At 31.5% G+C, this 25,844-nt stretch overlaps 5 protein-coding genes across 5 annotated transcripts in view; 4 read left to right on the forward strand and 1 right to left on the reverse strand.

Moving 5' to 3' along the window:
* Positions 1-25,844, reverse strand: part of LOC144834665 (uncharacterized) — a 32,733-nt gene that overhangs the window by 3,161 nt on the left and 3,728 nt on the right. Inside the window, exons 5-12 of the mRNA XM_078689554.1 lie at positions 6,062-6,235; positions 5,696-5,779; positions 4,382-4,507; positions 2,838-2,950; positions 2,504-2,680; positions 918-1,009; positions 308-524; positions 43-173 (exon numbers count right to left, since the gene is read on the reverse strand). Of these exons, the coding sequence (XP_078545680.1) occupies positions 43-173; positions 308-524; positions 918-1,009; positions 2,504-2,680; positions 2,838-2,950; positions 4,382-4,507; positions 5,696-5,779; positions 6,062-6,235 (1,114 nt within the window). The remainder of the gene's footprint in view (positions 1-42; positions 174-307; positions 525-917; positions 1,010-2,503; positions 2,681-2,837; positions 2,951-4,381; positions 4,508-5,695; positions 5,780-6,061; positions 6,236-25,844) is intronic.
* On the forward strand, positions 6,803-9,391 carry LOC144834664 (complement C1q-like protein 2). Its single transcript, XM_078689553.1, has 2 exons — positions 6,803-6,901; positions 7,546-9,391. Exons 1-2 carry the CDS (start codon positions 6,891-6,893, stop codon positions 8,288-8,290), a joined length of 756 nt encoding a protein of 251 aa, XP_078545679.1. The 5' UTR covers positions 6,803-6,890; the 3' UTR covers positions 8,291-9,391.
* Positions 9,800-11,600, forward strand: LOC144834663 (uncharacterized). Its single transcript, XM_078689552.1, has 2 exons — positions 9,800-10,076; positions 10,667-11,600. Exons 1-2 carry the CDS (start codon positions 10,066-10,068, stop codon positions 11,502-11,504), a joined length of 849 nt encoding a protein of 282 aa, XP_078545678.1. The 5' UTR covers positions 9,800-10,065; the 3' UTR covers positions 11,505-11,600.
* Positions 13,619-15,899, forward strand: LOC144834570 (uncharacterized). The gene is made up of 3 exons (XM_078689424.1): positions 13,619-13,629; positions 14,887-15,104; positions 15,152-15,899. The coding sequence occupies exons 1-3, from the start codon at positions 13,619-13,621 to the stop codon at positions 15,757-15,759; spliced, it is 837 nt and encodes a 278-aa protein (XP_078545550.1). The 3' UTR covers positions 15,760-15,899.
* LOC144834662 (uncharacterized) lies at positions 17,260-25,573 on the forward strand. Its single transcript, XM_078689551.1, has 3 exons — positions 17,260-17,424; positions 18,167-18,546; positions 24,882-25,573. The coding sequence occupies exons 1-3, from the start codon at positions 17,414-17,416 to the stop codon at positions 25,406-25,408; spliced, it is 918 nt and encodes a 305-aa protein (XP_078545677.1). The 5' UTR covers positions 17,260-17,413; the 3' UTR covers positions 25,409-25,573.

Raw genomic sequence — 25,844 nt, forward strand, 5'->3', positions numbered from 1 at the left:
TAATAAATATTTATATAATATATCTGTATTTCTTAATACTACCTCCACTCCGTGTTCTCCTCGGTCTACATAATCACCAAGAAATAGGAATGAACTCGGCGTCAGCATTGGTCCCATCCTCCACAGTGCTTTCTCAAAGCAAATTAAATCACGAAAGTTACCGTGAATGTCTCCTAAAATGATGAAAAAAATTAATATTTAATTATAGTTACTGGTGCTTTTTTAAGGTAGTTTCATCAGCGGAAAGTTTTAAGCCAAATCATCATCTATAACAACCCATAACAAAATTAAAAGAATAAGCCTTTACCTAAAATGTATGTTGGTGCACTGACTCTAAGCAGCCTAGGCTCTTCCGCCAGCAGTTGCTTAGCCTCCCTGCAGATGGCCAATAAACATTTAGCAAGTGAGGCTGTATCCACATTTCCCCAATCAAATGGCGGTTTTAATTGTTGAGTTTGACTCGACTGTTTCACAGCTCGTTCAAAGTATCGTAAACCGGTTAACATTTCGTTTGGATGTGATTTCTGAAATAAGATGGTAATTTAAATGAAAATAATATATACCTGGTTAATATTTTGTTCGGATGCGATTCATAAAATAGGATAGTGCTTTAGCTATGAATTTAAGTATACTTAATATAAAAATGATATGACATTGTATAATGAATGCTATTCTTAGCTTATCTACTACAGGGAACTGAACAACATGACATGATCATAAAAAGCATCTGAGCATGCTCAGAAACATTACTAATAATCCAGCAGTGTTATTACTTCTGTAACTTCCTCATTTTTTAAGTTCCTAATATACATATTATGAGTTTCTATATGATATGATAACATAATAATGATTCTGCTTCAGACAGTAATGTTCAGCATGCTCAGATGTCTGTTAAACATCACTGATTCTATAAAAACCTGATTAAATGAGTCCATTGATGAAAGTCTATTAAATCTTGTTTTATCTGTTTCAAATTCTTTCATAACTGTCTGTGATAAAGCACTTGATCCTATAAATAAAAACAAACATATATACAAATATTTGTTAAATGGATCATAGACATATACCTGTACATTATAACAGACATATACCTGTACATTATAACATAGATATACACATTATAACATAGATATACACATTATAACATAGATATACACATTATAACATAGATATACACATTATAACACAGATATACACATTATAACACAGATATACACATTATAACATAGATATACACATTATAACATAGATATACACATTATAACATAGATATACACATTATAACATAGATATACACATTATAACACAGATATACACATTATAACATAGATATACACATTATAACCTAGATATACACATTATAACACAGATATACACATTATAACATAGATATACACATTATAACATAGATATACACATTATAACATAGATATACACATTATAACATAGATATACACATTATAACATAGATATACACATTATAACATAGATATACACATTATAACATAGATATACACATTATAACACAGATATACACATTATAACATAGATATACACATTATAACATAGATATACACATTATAACCTAGATATACACATTATAACATAGATATACACATTATAACATAGATATACACATTATAACATAGATATACACATTATAACATAGATATACACATTATAACCTAGATATACACATTATAACACAGATATACACATTATAACATAGATATACACATTATAACACAGATATACACATTAGAACATAGATATACACATTATAACCTAGATATACACATTATAACACAGATATACACATTATAACCTAGATATACACATTATAACACAGATATACACATTATAACATAGATATACACATTATAACACAGATATACACATTATAACATAGATATACACATTATAACATAGATATACACATTAGAACATAGATATACACATTATAACATAGATATACACATTATAACATAAATATACACATTGTAACATAGATATACACTTTAAAATATACTGTACTCCAGTACTGTATCTATTTCCGAAGTATCATAGGAATATTTGGTAATACAACATCACATGTGTTTTACATGTATCCAGAGTAACCTAACCCTTAACCTAGCCTTACATGATACAGGCAATGTGATGCTGTATTACCAAATGTTCCTATGATACTTCGGAAATAGATAGTATGTGGAGATACAGCACGTCTGGGAATCGGGTGCACACATGAACCTCACTACATGATACTAAAGCTTGGTTCCCACTAGAACGTATTGCAAGGACGTGAACGCAACGCAAGCGTTTTAACCAGTGACAAGCGAAGTTATAGACAGTTAGCAATCACAAGCGAATAAGCCATCGCTTGTGATTGGTCAGTTCACTTGCGTTGCGTTACGTCCTTGCGTTGCGTCGCTAGTGGGAACCACGCTTAACATTCATAGAAGAACTTTTTATCATTATCCGCAATTGAAACATATTATATTCTTACCAGCTGGTATTTCCCATAACTTTCGTATGTCTGTTAGCATGCCACTTCTACGAACTTTAACAGAGTGTACAGCTAGTTCATAATCATCAACGTCCTCGTCAATATCAGCTGACGAGGAACGCACTTCTGGAGACTTGAAGATGTTTGCTGCCTCCAAATCACCTAATTCATAAGTTTCTAGTCAAATAATAACAAAAGTGTAGTACTTTGTATCACTATATCAATTTCTTAAATAGTTTGCAAATCTCTTATTTCTAACATTAGGTTTGGGGAGGAGGGGAGGTTTTCCACACCTTTTACCAGGAGAAAGAAATAGAGAATGAAGAATGTTTACCTTCACTGGATTGGTCGACACTATTCACGGACTGGGAATCGTTTGAGTTGGAATCTGTTTTCTTTCGTTTTAATTTTTGTTTACAGTTTAGAGCATCAGCATTACCATTTGTGCTGAAAAGAAATGTTTTTTTGTTACAGCATAGTTGTTGTTATTATTTATTCTTTATACTGGGTAGCCTCTTCAGTCTAAGACTGTTCTCCCAGAGGGCCTAGTGTATATATATGTATGATGAGTTTGTGACAGTGGCTGTGCGTGAACTAAGCCCCTACTCGTCTCGAAAGATATACTAGGTTCTTTCAAATGCACATGAGACAGATGTGTACACTGGACCTACGGTTTATAGTAAAGGTGGTTTAAATTAACCAGGGGAATTTGAGTGAAAAAAGGTTTTCATAAACCACTCTATCCGACAATCCAATTTACAGGAAATCTACACACCTCCTTATAAAAATAAGCCAATTAAATTACAACAAAACTATTCATCCTCAACTGAGAAAGCCAATCAAATTACAGAAAATCTATGTATCCTCAACTGAGCAAGCCAATCAAATTACAGCAAAACTATACATTCTCAACTGAGAAAGCCAATCAAATGACAGCAAAACTATACATCCTCAACCGAGCAAGCCAATCAAATTACAGCAAAACTATACATCTTTAACCGAGCAAGCCAATCAAATTACAGAAAAGGTGGTTTAAATTAACCAGAGGAATTTGAGTGAAAAAAGGTTTTCATAAACCACTCTATCCGACAATCCAATTTACAGTAAATCTACACACCTCCTTATAAAAATAAGCCAATTAAATTACAACAAAACTATTCATCCTCAACTGAGAAAGCCAATCAAATTACAGAAAATCTATGTATCCTCAACCGAGCAAGCCAATCAAATTACAGCAAAACTATACATTCTCAACTGAGAAAGCCAATCAAATGACAGCAAAACTATACATCCTCAACCGAGCAAGCCAATCAAATTACAGCAAAACTATACATCTTTAACCGAGCAAGCCAATCAAATTACAGAAAATCTATATATCCCCAAATGAGAAAGCCAATAAAATTACAGAAAAATTATACTTCCTCATTCAAGCAAGCCAAACAAATTATTATAGCCAAAAAAAAAATGGCAAGTGATAATGCATTCTTCAACCTCACAATCGCAAAAAAAATGATAGTATTTTCCCCTAAAACATAGAAAATAAATTTATATGAATAAATCAAACATTAAATAGACCATTTTTTGTAGTTTTCATCATAAAATGTTATATTCAACAAAAACCTGAAAAAGACATGATTTAATCAGAAACCCAATGTCTGCTAGACAATGTTCTTAAATTTACGTTTTTATCAGTGTAAATAATTTTGGGTCAAAGTGAATTATTATTACTTATGTAACATCCAAATGGTCTATTCAATAATTTTGGTTACATTTCTCTAGGGGAAAATATATCCTTAATGCAATTTTACATATATATTTGACTAGGTAAAATCAAGTAAAATACATTTCTGTAAAATGTAAAACAAACAAAAAAAATACTTTGAATAAACTGCTGATCGGCGTGGAAGTCGAAACAATAGTGAAGTTCCTCGAAATTTTAGTTGTCCAACAGCATTTAGAAAATCTACCATCGATAAACGTTCCTTTTTGTGTGAACAGAATACCCTGATGAAAATAATACAAAGAAATCAATTTTGACATTAAGAAAAATGTATTACTGTGGCGTTAGTTAACTAAAAAGGCCCTCGTGTGAGAAATTGCACCTTTAACAGGAGATTACTCAAAATTATTCGGAGGTCTGCCATGAATCATTATGAGGCTTCAAAATGCATGCGAAAACTTAATAATATAATAATAATATATATGTATATAATAATTTATATAGCGCAAAATGCAAAAGGTGGGATTTGAGGAGTTGTTTGAATGTGGCAAGTAATTTGGCATTCCTGGATGGTTTGATTTGATTCAAGTTAGCACATTTCACCTTAATATGATGGTATAGTTTTAGATAATATATAAATCAAAGTTCACAGAATGAATCAACCTTAGACTATGTTACAGAAGGAAGTTATAAAGGCACGCCTTAAATTGTAAAAGTAAATCCACACGGATTTGATAATACTGATAAGCATATTAAATGAGTTAATGAACTTGTTCAACCTTGAACACATGATTGTTGACAACAACAATCAATTTATTTACAAATTCTTTAGAAAATATCAATTTGGTTATATAGACCAGACCACATGTACCCACAATGCTCTTATTAAATAGTTTTATTATGTAATTATGTATATTAGTTAAAGAGCTTTTTTTTTTTTTCTTTATTCTGATATAAAATCAATAGGATAAAAACACAAAAAAGTACCGAGATTTCATGAAAAATATAGAGTTTCAAGTATATTTTATCTTTGGTCATTTATCATTTTTTTAAATATATGTATATTAGGAGCTGTAATTGCATTTGAGTTTATAGCATTTAAACTATTCCATAGCTTTGCGCCAGAATACGAGAAACTTTTCTTTTTATACTCAGTGTTATTGTGGTCCTTTGTATCTGTAATGCTGTATGTACATTTGAATACGAAATAAAGAAGAAACAAAATTACAAAATTTAACTGAAGATATAATATATATAGATATCTGCACTATACAAAGCTAATTATTCTGTTAATTTATGTTTAGAAAATGTATAATTTAATAATACAGTATGTATTTCATAGCATCCCACAGCAATAAACAGCAATTAAAAGAGAAATTAACTATTATTAATTGTGCTTATAAACTATGTATCATTGAGGCTTAGGGAGTGGAGTAGAAAGTGTTGTTCCATTTCTATGTACAGTGTCTTACTTTGCATTTTCTTCAACTTCTTTTTCCACTAACTCAGGAGAAACCGGTAATCCTTTCAACTTCCTTATATCTACTACCATTGATCTGAAAGTACCAAAAGTGAAAATTACATGATGATGAATGCGCTGCTTGCACCGTATCAAATATGTAAAATATTTAAAATTTGTTGTTTGTACATAGACAACGCTCTTAAGATTAAATATAAAAAACATCAAAAAAACACGATAATGAAAAACACATCAAAAGATACATAAGCATACATGCTTGGTTCTCACACACTTTTGTTCTCTAAATGCTTTCAATGTGTCAAGAACGGAAAAATGTGTAAATTGTTACAATTTGAGATATTGGTTCTTTCTTTCTTACTCAAATTCTCTGTACTCCAGATAACCATCTTGGTTGACATCGTAAAATCTGAATATATATCGGCATCGAATCTCAGCAGGAATACCGCCATGAGCTGTGTCTGGCTGCATTGCTGCAATTCCAAGCAAAAATTCACGCGGACTTAGGTAGCCCAGTTTCTTTACACTGAATGCACTGAAATAAATCATGTTAAATCAATCTATTAGATTCTAAAATATTAATTTTTTTTATTCAGTTCACAACCAACAGCGATGAAACATCCACTAACAGGTTGAATAATAATAATAATGTAGTAACAAAAAAATAGTGTTTACATTTCCAACATCATTAAAAATGTTAAATAAAAAATTATTGTAATATTGAATAATATTACAAAACAGCAAAGCTAGTGTACAAGTATCATTATAGTTTAAGAACTACTTTAAAGTAGCTTTGCATCAGGGAGCTAAGTTAATTTGTCAGATTAGATTTTTGCCCACTCTGAACAAAGTTCAGTAGAATCATGGAGAAATAACCCCATGGTAGAATTAATTAATCAAACAAAGTATGAAAAGTACAACATAAAGGAGCGGAAACAGCGGAAATCATAACCCGGACAAATGTATCGTGGCCGGATTAAAAGATTAATAATAAAGAGTATCTTTGAAAAACAGAAATCTTATCATGACCATATTAAGTTGTTTCCGTGTAAAAAAACTTAAAATAGGTGAATGCAAACTATATAAGTATCTGAAACACAAAATTGTCTTTACTCATGCAGCAGCAGACAAAAGAGAAACATCTAGTTTACTGGTATCAACTGAAGAGATAAGACATTCAGATAACAATTATGTATCTTGGGTAAGTACATTTGCATACTAATGTATAATAATTATTTAGAGATGACATAATAATCGATGTTTGCCTTGATGCAAGGCATGAACAAAGTGCTTGATGCAAGAGCAGAGGAAAATTGGATAGCAACTATTTAACATTCTTAGTGTGCTATGGCGGAACAGCACTAGTCTCTCAATTCTACACAGTATTTTATTCACAAACCAGGATCTCCGAAGAGATATTTTAATTAATTTGAATCTTGACACAAATAGTCACAACCTAGATATTATCCGTACCGTTACCTGTACCGTTACCTGTACCGTTACATGTACAGTCACACGTACCGTTACCTGTACCGTTACATGTACAGTCACACGTACCGTTACCTGTACTGTTACCCGTACCGTTACATGTACCGTTACCCGTACCGTTACACATACCGTTACACATACCGTTACCCGTACCGCTACCCGTACTGTTACCCGTACCGTTACACGTACCGTTACACATACCGTTACCCGTACCGTTACCCGTACTGTTACCCGTACCGTTACCAGTACCGTTACACATACTGTTACCCGTACCGTTACATATACCGTTACACGTACCGTTATTCATACTGCTACCTATACTGCTAGGTGTACTGTAATGCTTATATTTTATTTCAGGTTTAAAATGTTTTTCACAATTTTCATACAACTTGTTGTTGTTCAAATAATCAATTCAGCTACTACTGATTCTGAAGATTGCAATAACTGTTGTACAGCTGGGGTTCCTGGCATTCCAGGACTGCATGGTTCTCCAGGCATTTCAGGACCACATGGACTTCCCGGATTAAAAGGAGAACAAGGAATAAAAGGAGAACAAGGAGTGAAAGGAGACATTGGAGAAAACGGCACAGATGGGATTCCTGGTAAATTAGGACCAAAAGGGCCTCAAGGTTCCATTGGGCTACCAGGTGCAAATGGTTTAAAAGGGGAAAAGGGTGAGCAGGCTAGTCAGAAAAAATCTGCTTTCACAGCAGCTTTTATATCATCTCCAGGTCGTCCTTCAGGTCCATTGAAGTATGACACAGTAATTACAAATGTAGGGAATCACTACAACAGAGGTACAGGCAAGTTTGTCTGTGCAATTTCAGGTGTTTATGTATTCCAAGCCTCATCAATGAAATCTAGTGGGACTGGTCAAATTGCAACAAGAATCGTGAAAAATGGGAGTACTCAAGTATCCTTATGGGTGACTGCGTCACCTGGGTATAATTCTGCAAGCACAATGGTGGTTCTTGATCTGGTATCAGGTGATGAAGTATGGACTGAGCCACATCCACCATATTCGAACAACAAGTATAACTACTACCATAGTAATAGCCAGAAATATTGCTCATTCTCAGGTTTCTTGCTGTATGCAGCATAAAGTAAAACCTAAAATGATTATTGAATTAATTATCAAAATTGTTTCTAAAATCAAAACTTTGTTGTGAATACTAATACTGAGCTAACTAGCAAATTTAACTTTTATGGGTGTTTGTTTCTTTTTATATTTGTTAGTTTAATAGTAAGATTACTCAAAAAGTTATTGCCCGAATTTCATAAGATTTTAAAGGATGGTTTTATAGCTGTATGGAAACAAGTGATTCAATTTTCAAATGCCTAGGCGGAGGTTTGCACTCTCTGAATGCCCTTCTTGTTTTAAATGAAAATTTTCAAACTATGCAAGTCTACAGTACCTTAGTTAAACTAAATACATACATACAGTGAATTGAATTGAACAAGATACATTGAAGGTCAAGTTCAATATTGAATATCGAAACGTGGCAGACTGAAGGTGCTTGACCTTTGACAAGATCGCCTAAATTTTTTAGTATATTAATTTAACAATACTTAGTATTGTATATTCTGGTACAGCCGCTCCATAATCTCTTTGCTTTTCTTCCTTAGTTATATCTATATTTTTTAAATTTATACTAACAAATTTATTTAATATTATAATAATTAATAATATTACATCAGAAATTTATTAAATAATATTTATTGCATAATATACAATCTACGATAATTTAATTAATTGATATAAAAAATCATTATACCCAACTACTATCTCCATTTCCTTATGCAGAATATCATTAGAATAAAAGAACAAATCACACATCTAGGCCTACACATAATCAAACATTGTATACTATCTCAAACAATTTTTTTAATCTTCTATCGACTAAAGCTGAAGTATAGTCATTATCTCGGGACCATTATATGGTTACCACCAGGTAGGCTTACTTCATCAAGGCTTCTATGAATGGATGTACTGGATAGGAGCAGAAAAACTAGTCGACCATACCCAGTACCATTTTGATTACGATCAATCAGGAAATTACCTCACAAAATATTTGGTCTTGTTTCTATCATTCTGTTTTCCTGCACATTTGTTTGTTTGTTTACTATATTAAAATGAATTGGAAAATAAATTATAAATTGTATTTGATTGCTTTCTTTGGAGATATAAAATGCTTTAAATTTGTATTGATCGACTATTGTATAGATGTTTATCCATAAGAACAGATGAGGATCCAATTAAAGAGGTTTGATGAAAAAAGGAAACTTAAATTACCACCTACTGTAGGAAAATTTGAAGGAACTTTTCCTGTTTTTAAGTATACCTTTTACCGTAAAACACAGAAACAAGTGCCTTCAAATGTTCCTACAGTAGGTGGTCATTTAAGAGAATTGTTCATAATGGAAGAAATCTTTGAAAACAGCGGAAATCATGAGATATTAAATATCAGATGTTATAGCGACGATTAGTAGACTTGATGTCATTAAAAGTCCCTGTTTTTCAATTGTTATCGTAACATAAGAAGCTGTCTCGCTGCTGATAAAGCGCTTCTATCGCATAATAAAGTGTTATCAACAGTTAAGTACTTGTTTATTAGCAAGATGCTGTAAGAAAAAACAGTTAATGAGAAAGAAAATTATGAGGAACTTTAAGATATGTTTGTTTGGTCAGATGTCAACAACCTAATAAAGAGTGATTATCTATTATCTCTAAAATACAGAAACCTAAACAATTCTGCTTAAATACTAAGAACCCACATAAGTATCAGTAATACCAAAATTGTCTTTACTTATGTAAAAGCAGACGAAAGTGAAACATCTAGTTTACTGACATTAACAGAAGAGACAAGACATTCAGAAATGTATCTTGGGTAAGTAAATCTTCATACTATAAAGGCCTGTATATTGTTCATACTAGTTCTGGTAACTGTACTGTAAATTGCTTTTTATTTTTCTTAGCTACTTTCTTCTTGTGAATTTTGTTTGTCATGAGGTAGGAATAGAAACATGGAAATGGAAAAAATGAGGGAAATGATTTCACATTCTGAACATCAAACAGGATATAAATACTGATTAATTTAGAGGAAAAAACAGCAGATAACTGAAGATTTAAAGCGAGAAAAATCTCAAGAAAAACATTTTTATTTAAAATTAAATTCTATTTAATAAAGGAAAAGTGTAATTTCACTTTGAAACAAAACCTACCTAATGATTTTTCTGCAACCGAATCTACTTCAAAAATGTTAGTTGCATTATTTCTGCATTTTTTATAGGATTACTTTTACAAGTATTTTAAACCATCTTTAAATATTGACAATCAAAGGTTTTACTATTATATCTTTTGATTGTTTGCTCATTCTCCATACATTGAGTTAGTAAAAGTATGGGAGTCATTTTCTTTTAGCTGTTTTGGCACATAATGTAAATTTCATTCTCAATGAATAAATTTATTGTATTTCAGATTCAACATGTATTTCACCATTTTCATACAACTTGTAGTCATCCATGTGATACATTCTGTTCAAACTGATACTGAGGCTTGTAATAGCTTTTGCATACCTGGGATTCCTGGCATCCCAGGAAATCATGGTAATCCTGGCACATCAGGGCCACAAGGACTTAATGGAGAAAAGGGACTGAAAGGAGAACAAGGAATGAAAGGAGATGATGGAAGGAATAGCTTAGATGGGATTCCCGGTAAATTAGGACCAAAAGGACCTCAAGGTATTATTGGGTTACCAGGTACAAATGGTGTGAAAGGAGAACAAGGAATGAAAGGAAATAATGGAAGGAATGGCTTAGATGGGCTTAAGGGACAGAAGGGAACTCATGGCCTTACTGAGCGAGCAGGTGAAAATGGTGTAAAGGGGGAAAAGGGTGAACAAGCTAGTCAGAAGAAATCTGCCTTTACAGCAATTTTCCATAGTACTTCTCCCGGTCGTCACACCACTAGTCCAATGAAGTATAACTCAATAATTACAAATGTAGGAAATCATTACAACAAAGAAACTGGCAAGTTTGTCTGTATAATTCCAGGTGTTTATGTATTCCAAGTCACATCAAGGAAAAATAATGTCAGTGGTGCAAAGGTTCGAACAAGAATCATGAAAAATGGTGATGTTCTAATAGCTACAATTACAGAGGCTGATGGGTATAATTCTGCAAGCACAATGGTGGTTCTTGATCTCGTATCAGGTGATGGAGTTTGGACTCAGCCATATGATACAAACCATAATTATTATACAGCTGGTGATTTTGGACATTGCTCATTCTCAGGCTTCTTGCTTTATGCAGCATAAATTAATTTATGTTAAAATAAAAGCTAAAATGATGACTAAAATAGAAATGTCTGTTAGAATTGTTTGTTTAGAAACTAAAATAAATTTAACAATTTAATTAAAAATATTTTGTGATGAACTGAAATTTGTTTAATTTGTTAAATGAAAATATTTAAAATTTAAATTCTATTTTGACAAACCAAAATTAATAACTGACCTGACTGACAGTTTCAGTGCTCATTTCATGAGTACTTTCTTCAGAGTGACAACTATATTGTTAAGTAAATCGCTCACCGTTTGGTGGAGCTCGCCTAACAATCGTCATATATGTGACTCAGGAAATTACATTCTTAACATAGAATTTTAATATAACAAAAGCTGGTAACTTAAAGAGAGTTCAAGAAAAGAGGTTTTTAGCAGACAATGCAAAAGAGGTGGAAGTGTGAAAACATCAGTGTAAATCATCAGATATCCAAGTTAAAGATATTCTACTTTATAGCAGTGATTAGTAGACTTGATGGAAAGCAAAATCCTAATTACTTTTCCATTGCTATCGTACCTTGAAAGTAAACAGATTTATAATAAATAAAAAAAGTTGTATAAAGTTAGATACATGCTTTATTGCCAAACCTCAACAGGATAAAGTAATAAAAAAACATTTAAAGAGTAACAAAATCTAAAGCTCTGTCTACACTATCAAACTAGTTTGAAAAAAAAGTGTGATATGCCCAAATATAGTAGTGATATGACATCAGCATGTCCATATATGGGCACATCATCTAAAGTTTGATAGTGTAGACAGAGCTTTAAGGACCCATGATATGTTTTTTTGTTGTTCTATGTCAGCAACAACCTAATAATGAGCATTTATCTGTTAGAGGTTTTGCCATACTCTGATGTAATTTGTACTTTATACAAATATTGAGAACAATTCTCAATTAAGAGTAATTCTTGGTTATCTATTATCTCTAAAATGCAGACATCTAATCATGACACAACATAAACATGTAAAAAAAATAAATAAAATAATATTAAATCTAATGATTTATTTAAAAATCACAGTATTCTTTAATGAATGTAGTAATAAATAAATAGTGTTCATATTTGCAAGTTCATCAACAATTTTGAAAAAAATTGTTATAAACTGTAAACAGAAGACGGTTTAACACAAGGTTTTTTTTTAAACAGAACACCTAAAGGAGTCCTTAAAAATTAATTTAAAGACGTTTAGAAATAATTCAATCATCTAAGCAAGCCATTGTGACTATTTTCCTCATTAATCGTTAACATTTCAGTGATTCAACTACGATTACCCCTTTTGTTTTTAAATCGTTAAATCTTGTTGCGTTACTCAACACAACTCATCGCAACTCAACATTGACATGAACACCGGCTTAAGGGAGTGGAAAGTGTGATATCATCAGATATTGAAGTGTTCCAATAAAAGTATTTTTAACTTTGTTATAAATAGGGTTCAATAAAAACATAAAATAAATAATTTTGTTTAAAAAAGGAGATGGTACCTTGGCAAACGATTTAAAAGGTAACTTAATTTGTTCCGATAAAACAGAGAAAAAAATGTCCTTTGAATTTTCCTCGGTGGTAATTCCAAGAGGATATAATAACTAATTGTCTATGTATTGATATCTTTGACCTGATCAAAGCTTTTCATAATTTTGTAACATAAATAAAAAAAAATAGCACATGACAACAGAAAGGAGCGGAAACAACGGAAATCATCAGATATTAAAGATCAGATGTTACACTAATGATAAGTAAACTGATGGAATTAAAAGGTAACTTCCCTCCCTCTTTTATTGTTATAGTACTACGAAAAACTAGTCCCCTTGCTGGTAGAGTGATCTATCGTACAATAACAGTCATCAATTTGAGGTTAAAAACTTCAACCGCAACGTCAACGACCTAATAAAGAGTGATTATATATTATCTCTGAAACACAGAAAACTAATCATGACATGAAATTTAGCATGGCTGTTTAAATGAGAAAAACAGTTTTCAGAAGGGACGAGAACCACATAAGTATGAGTGAAAGACACAATTGTCTTAACTCATGCAGCAGACAAAAGAGTAACATCTAGTTTACTGATATCAACTGAAAATACAAGAAAATAATTATGTATCTTGGGTAAGTACATTTTCATACTATAATAAATAATACTGCTGCTCACTGTAGTTCTGGTTTCTTTTCACTCTGTGTTAGAATTCTTTTCTTGATGATGTGTGTGTGTGTGTGTGTTTGTTGGTAAAAATAATTGGGAGACAGATAGAAAAATTGGAACCATGTATATTTAATACAGCCTACCTCCATGTATGTACACTATTTAAGCCATAAATTGATTGATCTTTATATCTACCAATAACATTTCAAATCTTGTAATATGCAGTGTAATGAAAACAATTTTCAATTTAGCTTTAAAGTAATAGAGAGGTTTCGCAATCTTACGAATACGATAACGAAAACGGATACGTCACGCACACGTATTCGTTTTCGTAAGCCAGTAAAAACCTGTTTCGCATGGCAACGAAATATTGAGGGCGCCGTCCAAAATATGACTGCGGTAAATTTGAGCGAAGCGCAGGTACTATGTACGTGCTTGGCTACCTAGGCCTAGCGTAACATCAAAGCGAGTGAGGATTTTAAAAACTGCTATTTATCAAAATTGACCTGGCATTTTAGTAAATTACTTTAGTAAATTATTTTCAATAAATCTATAATTATATTATAATCATGAATCATTTCTGATTCAAATGCAAAATGTGCAGAATAGATCAAAAAGTATACTCGTTTTGTAGTTACGAATATGACTGGTGATATTCGTCAACACGAATACGCTTTACGAATATGAAATGGGGATCAGCTCAAAAGTTTCACAAATGTGTGACGTATCCGTTTTCGTTATCGTATTCGTAAGGTTGCGAAACCTCCCTATTACTTTCAATCTATATTCCCTGCATTTGGATTTTAACAACATTTGTATTAGCCTGACTAAAGGGAGAAAATATTTAAATGATCAAGATAGAAAGAAGACTTCAAAAGTCAACTTTAGTTTCATAAACTACTAAACTTTATCTAGGTAATTACGAATAAATATTTGTATTGTTGCTTTAAATATTTTATCCATTTTTATCTATATTGAAAATAAATTCCGAGACTCTCTATACAAAAGAATCTACTACTTTTCTTGTACTCACAATGTTAGTTGCACTATATCTTCTAATCTTAAGTTGAAAAAATCTTAAAGGTTTTGCTTGCAACATTATATTAATAAACATTAATTTCATAACAGTAGAGGGCCATATTAATTTTAGCTGTTTTGGTTATTAATGTATGAAATGTCAATATGAAAGAATTTATTGAATAATTTTATTTCAGATTTAACAGATTTTTTACCATTTTAATACAACTTGTTGTCATCCATGTGATAAATTCTGTTCAAACTGATACTGAAGCTTGTAATAGCTGTTGTACACCTGGGGTTCCTGGCATTCCAGGAAATCATGGTAATCCTGGCACATCGGGACAGCAAGGACTTAATGGAGAACAAGGAATAAAAGGAGAACAAGGAATGAAAGGAGAACAGGGAATGAATGGAGAAAAAGGTATAAAAGGAGAAAAAGGAATAAATGGAGATAATGGAATGGCTTAGATGGGATTCCAGGTAAATTAGGACCAAAAGGACCTCAAGGCATTGGGTTACCAGGTACAAATGGTGTAAAAGGAGAACAAGGAATAAAAGGAGATAATGGAAGTAATGGCTTAGATGGGCTTAAGGGACAGAAGGGAACTCATGGCCTTACTGGGCGAGCAGGTGTAAATGGTGTAAAAGGAGACAAGGGTGAACAAGCTAGTCAGAAGAAATCTGCCTTTACAGCAGTTTTTACATCACCCCCAGGTCGTCACACCACTAGTCCAATGAAGTATAACAAAATAATTACAAATGTAGGAAATCATTACAACAAAGAAACAGGCAAGTTTGTCTGCGAATTTCCAGGTGTTTATGTATTCCAGGTGACATCAAGGAAAGAAGATGACAGTGGTGCAAAGGTTCGAACAAGAATCATGAAAAATGGTGATGCTCCAATAGCTACAATTACAGAGGCTGATGGTAAAAATTCTGCAAGCACAATGGTGGTTCTTGATCTGATATCAGGTGATGAAGTATGGACTCAGCCATATGATACAAGCCATAATTATTATGCAACTGGTAGCTATGGACATTGTTCATTCTCAGGCTTCTTGCTTTATGCAGCATAAAGTAATTTATGTTAAAATAAAGGTTTAAATGATGACTAAAATAGAATTGTTCAGAAAATTAAAATAAATTTATCAATTTAAGTAAAAATAGGTTGTGATTTAAAAAAATATATTTGAAATAACTACATTATATAGTTAAAATACATAATATAGTACATAGATACAACATGAATCAAATTTTGAAATCATGTAAACTGTGAAACAAAATTATATAAAAAGCTTAACTTTTTTCCATTTTGTTTGTTATTTTATAAGATGAATAAATAGAACTTCAATCTTATTTTTTTTATCTATTCTTTAATAAAATGTTCCAAGTACTATAGTAGTTTTCAAATAAAAAATGATTTTTTTATACAAAAGCTGGTCGCTTAAGAGAGTTCAAGAAAAGAGGTTTTTACCAGACAATGCAAAAGAGATCTAATCATTATCCTTAAAAAAGTGTGGCAACATCAATGAAATCATCAGAGCTACCGTATAGCAATGATTAGTAGACTTGATGAAAGCTTAATCCTAATTCCTTTTCCATTATTATCATATCTCGAAAGTATTACAGATTTATCATAATAAAAAAACTTTAAAAAAACCTAAACTTAGGTCTACACTACATTTTTGTTATATATTCATAAATGATAGTTTGACTTAGCATTTAATAATTTTTATAAAAATCAAACCTTCATTGTGGAATTTGTGCATACTTAATTTTTTGTTTAATTGGTCATTTCTAACATTTTTGACATTAAAGTTGATTGAAATCATTTCACAATCTGACGTTAATTTAGACTATTTTTCTAATTAATCGTTAACATTTCAGTGATTCAACTATGACTATCCCTTTTGTTTTTAAATTGTTAAATCTTGTTGCGTAGCTCAACACAACTCATCGCAACTCAACATTGACATGAACACCGGCTTAAGGGAGTGGAAAGTGTGATATCATCAGATATTGAAGTGTTCCAATAAAAGTATTTTTAACTTTGTTATAAATAGGGTTCAATAAAAACATAAAATAAATAATTTTGCTTAAAAAACAAGATGGTACCTTGGCAAATGATTCTTTTAAAAGGTAACTTAATTTGTTCCGATAAAACAGAGAAAAAATGTCCTTTGAATTTTCCTCGGTGGGAATTTCAAGAGGATATAATAACTAATTGTCTATGTATTGATATCTTTGACCTGATCAAAGCTTTTCATAATTTTGTAACATAAATAAAAAAAAATAGCACATGACAACACAAAGGAGCGGAAACAACGGAAATCATCAGATATTAAAGATCAGATGTTACACTAATGATAAGTAAACTGATGGAATTAAAAGGTAACTTCCCTCCCTCTTTTATTGTTATAGTACTACGAAAAACTAGTCCCCTTGCTGGTAGAGTGATCTATCGTACAAAAACAGTCATCAATTTGAGGTTAAAAACTTCAACCGCAACGTCAACGACCTAATAAAGAGTGATTATATATTATCTCTGAAACACAGAAAACTAATCATGACATGAAATTTAGCATGGCTGTTTAAATGAGAAAAACAGTTTTCAGAAGGGACGAGAACCACATAAGTATGAGTGAAAGACACAATTGTCTTAACTCATGCAGCAGACAAAAGAGTAACATCTAGTTTACTGATATCAACTGAAAATACAAGAAAATAATTATGTATCTTGGGTAAGTACATTTTCATACTATAATAAATAATACTGCTGCTCACTGTAGTTCTGGTTTCTTTTCACTCTGTGTTAGAATTCTTTTCTTGATGATGTGTGTGTGAGTGTGTGTTTGTTGGTAAAAATAATTGGGAGACAGATAGAAAAATTGGAACCATGTATATTTAATACAGCCTACCTCCATGTATGTACACTATTTAAGCCATAAATTGATTGATCTTTATATCTACCAATAACATTTCAAATCTTGTAATATGCAGTGTAATGAAAACAATTTTCAATTTAGCTTTGAAGGCATAATACTTTCAATCTATATTCCCTGCATTTGGATTTTAACAACATTTGTATTAGCCTGACTAAAGGGAGAAAATATTTAAATGATCAAGATAGAAAGAAGACTTCAAAAGTCAACTTTAGTTTCATAAACTACTAAACTTTATCTAGGTAATTACGAATAAATATCTGTATTGTTGCTTTAAATATTTTATCCATTTTTATCTATATTGAAAATAAATTCCGAGACTCTCTATACAAAAGAATCTACTACTTTTCTTGTACTCACAATGTTAGTTGCACTATATCTTCTAATCTTAAGTTGAAAAAATCTTAAAGGTTTTGCTTGCAACATTATATTAATAAACATTAATTTCATAACAGTAGAGGGCCATATTAATTTTAGCTGTTTTGGTTATTAATGTATGAAATGTCAATATGAAAGAATTTATTGAATAATTTTATTTAAGATTTAACAGATTTTTTACCATTTTAATACAACTTGTTGTCATCCATGTGATAAATTCTGTTCAAACTGATACTGAAGCTTGTAATAGCTGTTGTACACCTGGGGTTCCTGGCATTCCAGGAAATCATGGTAATCCTGGCACATCGGGACAGCAAGGACTTAATGGAGAACAAGGAATAAAAGGAGAACAAGGAATGAAAGGAGAACAGGGAATGAATGGAGAAAAAGGTATAAAAGGAGAAAAAGGAATAAATGGAGATAATGGAAGGAATGGCTTAGATGGGATTCCAGGTAAATTAGGACCAAAAGGACCTCAAGGCATTGGGTTACCAGGTACAAATGGTGTAAAAGGAGAACAAGGAATAAAAGGAGATAATGGAAGTAATGGCTTAGATGGGCTTAGGGGACAGAAGGGAACTCACGGCCTTACTGGGCAACCAGGTGAAAATGGTGTAAAGGGGGAAAAGGGTGAACAAGCTAGTCAGAAGAAATCTGCCTTTACAGCAGTTTTTACATCAAACCCAGGTCGTCACGCCGTTAGCCCAATGAAGTATAACTCAATAATTACAAATGTTGGAAATCATTACAACAAAGAAACAGGCAAGTTTGTCTGCGAATTTCCAGGTGTTTATGTATTCCAGGTTACATCAAGGAAGGAGAATGGTAATAGTACAAAGGCTCGAACAAGAATCATGAAAAATGGGAATGTTCAGATAACAACAGTTACAAAGGGTGATGAAGATAATTCTTCAAGCACAATGGTGGTACTTGATCTAGTATCAGGTGATGAAGTATGGACTCAGCCACATGATACATCCAGTAACTATTACTATAGTTCTAGTTGGGGACAATGCTCATTCTCAGGCTTCTTGCTTTATGCAGCATAAATTAATTAATGTTAAAATAAAAGCTAAAATGATGACTAAAATAGAAATGCCATGTCTGTTAGAATTGTCTGTTAGAATTGTTTGTATAGAAATTAAAATAAATTTATCAATTTAATTAAACTATTTTGTGATGTACTGAAATTTGTTTAATTTGAAAATATTTGAAATAACTACATTATATAGTTAAAATACATAATAACATAAATAATACATAATAATAATAGTTGTTAGATTCAATACGAATCACATTTTGAAGTCATGTGAACCGTGAACAACTTCTTTCCATTTTGTTTGTTATTGTGTTTTCTATTTTTAAATAAGATAAATAAATAAAAGTCAATCATATTTTTGTATTCTTTAATAAAATGTTCCAAGCACTATAGAAGTTTTCAAATAAAAGATGATTTACAAAAGCTGGTAATGATTGAAAATGTTCATCTGGTTTGAAAATACGTTATTATAAAATTCTATTTTGACAAACCAAAATTAATAACTGACCTGACTGACAGTTTCAGTGCTCATTTCATGAGCACTTTCTTCAGAGTGACGACTATATTGTTAAGGATATCGCTCACCATTAGGTGGCGCTCGCCTAACAATCGTTGTATACGTGACTCAGGAAATGACATTCTTAAAATAGAATTTTAAAATAACAAAAGCTGGTAACTTAAGAGAGTTCAAGAAAAGAGGTTTTTAGCAGACAATGGAAAAGAGGTGGAAGTGTGAAAACATCAGTGTAAATCATCAGATATCTAAGTTCAAGATATTCTACTTTATAGCAGTGATTAGTAGACTTGATGGAAAGCAAAATCCTAATTACTTTTCCATTGCTATCGTATCTCGAAAGTAAACAGATTTATTATAATAAAAAGAGTGTAAAGTTAGATACATGCTTTATTGCCAAACCTCAACAGGATAAAGTAATAAAAAAACATTTAAAGAGTAACAAAATCTAAAGCTCTGTCTACACTATCAAACTAGTTTGAAAAAAAAGTGTGATATGCCCAAATATAGTAGTGATATGACATCAGCATGTCCATATATTGGCACATCATATAAAGTTTGATAGTGTAGACAGAGCTTATGGAACCATGATACGTTTTTTTTGTTGTATGTCAGCAACAACCTAATAATGAGCATTCATCTGGTCAGATGTTTTGCCCTACTCTAACGTAATTTGTACTTTATACCAAGTATTGAGAACAATTCTCAATTAAGAGTAATTCTTGGTATCTATTATCTCTAAAATGCAGAAATCTAATCAGGACACAACATGTAAAAATAATAAATAAAATAAAATAAATCTAATGATTTATTTAAAAATCACAGTATTCTTTAATGAATGTAATAATAAATAGTGTTCATATTTGCAAGTTCATCGACAATTTTGAAGAAAAATTATGAACTGTAAGACTTGGAATAAATGAAAAAATAAAAATGAAAAAAAGAAATGATAATTATCGGAATCATAGTATTCGAAAGATACTGAAAAAAAAACACTTACTTATTTAAAATAATAGACATTATACCGGTGTAAAAGAATTTATTCTAAATTAACATGTTTAAAATAAAATGCGAATTTGACTTTGAATTTTCATACCAAAAGTGGTGCCATTTAAAATGTTTTTTTTAACAGAATGGTCACTTAACGGGTTATAAATTAATTGCATACAGAATTATACTTTTTAATGTTTTTAGCGCCATCATAATTTTGATAAAATGGATGTGGCAGATTAAGTGCTGGAAAGTGTGGAAATCATTTGGAGTATCGTAGCCGGATACAGTGATTTATCAACCGTAAGTTGTTTATTTCGCTGTACGTCAACAACCTAATAAAGAGTGATTCTCTGTTATCTATAAAATACAGAAATGTAATCATGGCCATAGCAATGCAGTTTACCCGTCAACAAGTTGAAATAAACAGATGCGAACCATATAAGTACGAGTGAGACACAAAATTGTCCTTACTACTACAATATCAGACGAAAGCGCATCTTCTAGTTTACTGATATCAACTGAAAATACAAGACATTCAGAAAACCATTACATTGGGTAAGTAAATTTCAAGTCTAACAAATATTTAGAAGTGATATTTAGATATATAGCATATTTCTAGTAAATGATACTAACTTTCTAATATTTTTTTTAAAATAGACAATAAAAAAGCCTTGCTTTGTTAAACACAATAATAATATAGAAAATGTTTTAGGATGTTGGATTACTGATCGTGAGATCATGAGTTTTAATCAAACTCTCGCCGCATTGCTGGTATGAAACTTCACTAATGTTTTCCTCTGTACAAATGGGTACCTGGTAAAGGTTAACACAACTGATTACTAGATACACTATGAGAATATTTTCACTACGTGTTTGAACCAAAAAAATGCCAGGGTAATAATGCTAAGCAAATATATAAAAAATATTATCATTATACAATTTATAGTTATTATAGTCAAAACATAACTATAGACTTAAACAAGTTAAGATCTCAAGATTGTGCACTGTAAAGGATTTATCTCAATAACTTGATTTCTTTCACCTTTTTTCTGATATATTCAGTTTATCAAAGTTCTTTTGATACTTAAGGCAATGAAAATGTTGGTCAAATTATATAGGATATGGCACATACTGCTTGAAATGTAAAATTGAATGAAAACAATTATTTATTTCAGGTTGAACATGTTTTTCACAATTGCTGTACATCTTGTTGTCATTCATGTCGCCAAATCAGCAGCACAAAATGATTTTGAAGCTTGTAATAGCTGTTGTACAGCTGGGGTTCCTGGCATTCCAGGAAATCATGGTAATCCAGGTGTGTCAGGGCCACAAGGAATGAATGGAGTGAAAGGAGAACAAGGAATGAAAGGAGAACAAGGAATTAAAGGAGAACAAGGAATAAAAGGAGATAATGGAAGAGATGGGATTCCTGGTGAATTAGGACCAACTGGACCTCAAGGCCTCATTGGGTTACCAGGTGCAAATGGTGTAAAGGGGGTAAAGGGGGAAAAGGGTAAACAAGCTAGTCAGAAGAAATCTGCCTTTACAGCAGTTTTTACTACAAGCCCAGGTCGTCATGCCGCTAGCCCAATGAAGTATGACACAATAATTACAGATGCAGGAAGTCACTACAACAAAGAAACAGGCAAATTCGTCTGTGAAATTCCAGGCGTTTATGTATTCCAAGTGACATCAATGAAATCAAGTGGTAGTGGTCAAATTGTAACAAGAATCATGAAAAATGGGAATACTCAAATGTCTGCATGGGCAAGTGAAGTTGGGTATAATTCTGCAAGCACAATGGTGGTTCTTGATCTGGTATCAGGTGATGAAGTATGGACTCAGCCAATTGGTCCAAACCTTAACACTTACTACAGTGATAATAACAGATACTGCTCATTCTCTGGTTTCTTACTTTATGCAGCATAATTTAAATAAAGGCAAAAATGATTACTAAAAAAAGAATATCAAAATAGCTTGCAAAATAATATATCGTACTTACAGTATTTAAAATTGAGTTAAAATGAAACAATATAATATAAAATATAATAGTTAATTATATCTCAACCGTAATAGTAATAGTAAATACTATTACTATTACGGTTGAGATATAATTAACTATTATATTTTATTTGGAATACCAACCGAATGAATCTTTTTAATAAATATAATATAGTTTGGCTTCTTTAAGATCATTTTTATGTATGTTTTCCTAACTTTTAAACATCACATGATTTTGTTATTTACATAGTTTCTAATAGTTTCTAACTTAAAATTTGATGTTTTGTATGATGTACTATTGTATTAAGATTTCTTAACATAAGAAAGGTATTTTGAACAGAAGATGGTTTAAGGTTTTTTTCTAAAAACAAAACACCTAAAGGTTCTTTAATTAAAGAGTCCTTAAAAAGTAATTTAAAGACAGTTTCATAAAATTTGGTGACAAACTACATTTTTTGTAAATTTAAATCCTATGGGACTAATTGAGATAATTTTCTTCATCTTTAAAACGGTTAAAAATAAGTCAATTCTAATCATCTAAGCAAGCCGTTGGCAGTGAAGCCCCACATGGAAATCAATCAAGATTAAACTTAGGTCTAAACTAGATTTTTGTTATATATTCATAAATGATAGTTTGACTTTTTAATAATATTTATAACAATCAAACCTTCATTGTGGAATTTGTGAATACATCATTTTTTTTTTAATCGGTCATTTCTAACATTTTTGACATTAAAGTTGATTGAAATCATTTCACAATCTGACGTTAATTTAGACTATTTTTCTCATTAATCGTTAACATTTCAGTGATTCAACTATGATTATCCTTTTTGTTTTTAAATTGTTAAATCTTGTTGCGTAGCTCAACACAACTCGTCGCAACTCAACATTGACATGAACACCGGCTTAAGGGAGTGGAAAGTGTGACATCATCAGATATTGTGTTCCAATAAAAGTATTTTTAACTTTGTTATAAATAGGGTTCAATAAAAACATAAAATAAATAATTTTGTTTAAAAAAGAAGCTGGTGCCTTGGCAAACGATTCTTTTAAAAGGTAACTTAATTTGTTCCGATAAAACAGAGAAAAAAATGTCCTTTAAATTTTCCTCGTTGGTAATTCCAAGAGGATATAATAACTAATTGTCTATGTATTGATATCTTTGACCTGATCAAAGCTTTTCATAATTTTGTAACATAGATAAAAAAAATATCACAAATGTGTCTGCACATGGAAAACACAAAAGGGCGAAAAGGGCGGAAATCATCAGATATTAAAGAGCAGATGTTACACTAATGATAAGTAAACTGGTGGAATTAAAGGGTAATTCCCTCCCTTTTTTATTGTTATTGTACTAAGAAAAACTAGTCCCCCTGCTGGTAGAGTGATCTATCGAACAATAACAGTCATCAATTTGGGGTTAAAAACTTCAACCGCAACGTCAACAACCTACTAATAAAGAGTGATTGTAAATTATCTCTAAAATACAGAAAACTAATCATGACATGTTTAAATGAGAGAAAAACTGATTACAAAACGAACAAGAACAACATAAGTATGAGCGAAAGACAAAAATCTCTTTACTAATGCAACAGCAGACAAAAGAGAAACATCTAGTTTACTGATATCAACTGAAAAGACAAGAAAATAATTATGTATCTTGGGTAAGTACATTTTCATACTAAAATAATAAATATTTAGGAGTGATAAACTATGTATTATATTGTATAGATACTAGTGCTAGTGTCAATTTTGTAAGCCTTGGTTTCTTTTCACTCTGTGTTACTGTTAGAATTCTTTAGTTATTTTCTTTATGTGTTTTTGTTTGTCGAAAAAAAATAAATAAGACACAATTGGGGATAATCTGGATAATCTACCAGGGTGAGACCTCTAGTTTGTGTACTGGTAAGGATTTTCTCCATAACCAGAGTTTTACTTTTTTAGGTAACTCAGTTTTGGACATTTTAGCTGTTTGGTTCTTTTTGGGTTCTTGGCATTCCATTTTAAAGTCATTTTAGCTAAGCTATTTTGGTATTTAATGTAGTGAAATGTCATTCCCAAAATGAAAAGACTGAACAATTTATTGAATTATTTTATTTCAGATTTAACATGTTTTTCACAATTTTCATACAACTTGTTGTCATCCATGTGATACATTCTGTTCAAACTGATACTGAAGCTTGTAATAGCTGTTGTACACCTGGGGTTCCTGGCATCCCAGGAAATCATGGTAATCCTGGCACATCGAACAGCAAGGACTGAAAGGAAAACAAGGAATAAAAGGAGAACAAGGAATGAATGGAGGAAATGGAATAAAAGGAGAACAGGGAGTGAAAGGAGATAATGGAAGAAATGGCTTAGATGGGATTCCTGGTAAATTAGGACCAAAAGGACCTCAAGGTATTATTGGGTTACCAGGTGCAAATGGTGTAAAAGGAGAAAAGGGTGAACAAGCTAGTCAGAAGAAATCTGCCTTTTCAGCCATTTTTAAATCAGAACCAGGTCGCCATGCCGTTAGCCCAATGAAGTATAACACAATAATTACTGATGTAGGAAATCACTACAACAAAGAAACAGGCAAGTTTGTCTGCGCAATTCCAGGTGTTTATGTATTCCAGGTGACATCAATGAAATCAAGTAGTGGTCACATTTTTACAAGAATCATGAAAAATGGGAATACTCAAGTGCCCACAAGGATGGAAGCTGCTGGGTATAATTCTGCAAGCACAATGGTGGTTCTTGATCTAGTATCAGGTGATGAAGTTTGGACTCAGCCATATAATACAGTCTATAACTATTACGCTAGTAACATCAATGGACATTGCTCATTCTCTGGCTTCCTGCTGTATGCAACATAAAGTAACTCATCCAACAAATAGAAAAATAACTTTTAGCAATTATAATGAAACAAAAAAAATATCAAATATTTTTCTGTGAACAACAAAATTACTAAGCTATTAGTAAATGTAATGATTAAAATAAGTTCAGTACAATAAAACAAAGTAAGTTTATGTACATAGGCCTAAACAGTTTAAATAAGTAAATTGAGATGAACATGAAAGAATAATAAATTGTATTGCTGTTGGTGCTTTAATATCATTTTTTTGTGAATGTATGTTTTTTTTGCTTTTAAAAAAATGATACATATTTTGTTTCAAAATATTATTAAGCTCTGTCTACACTAGCAATCTTTATGTGACAACAAAGTGCGATGTGGCCAAATATTGTAGTGATATGACATAATCGTATCCATATATGGACACACCACGTTTTTTTGTCATATAAAGTTTTATA

This window comes from Antedon bifida, chromosome 2 (genome assembly GCF_963402885.1).
Source record: "Antedon bifida chromosome 2, ecAntBifi1.1, whole genome shotgun sequence".
In the NCBI taxonomy this organism is placed as follows: Eukaryota; Metazoa; Echinodermata; class Crinoidea; order Comatulida; family Antedonidae; genus Antedon; species Antedon bifida.

What these genes read in the sequence shown, in the direction of transcription:
- LOC144834570 (XM_078689424.1), top strand. An exon ending in GGGAATGAATGGAGAAAAAG is followed by an intron (nt 15,105 to 15,151) that starts GTATAAAAGGAG and finishes GGAATGGCTTAG; the next exon opens with ATGGGATTCCAGGTAAATTA.
- LOC144834662 (XM_078689551.1), top strand. An exon ending in AATAAAAGGAGATAATGGAA is followed by an intron (nt 18,547 to 24,881) that starts GTAATGGCTTAG and finishes GAGAACAGGGAG; the next exon opens with TGAAAGGAGATAATGGAAGA.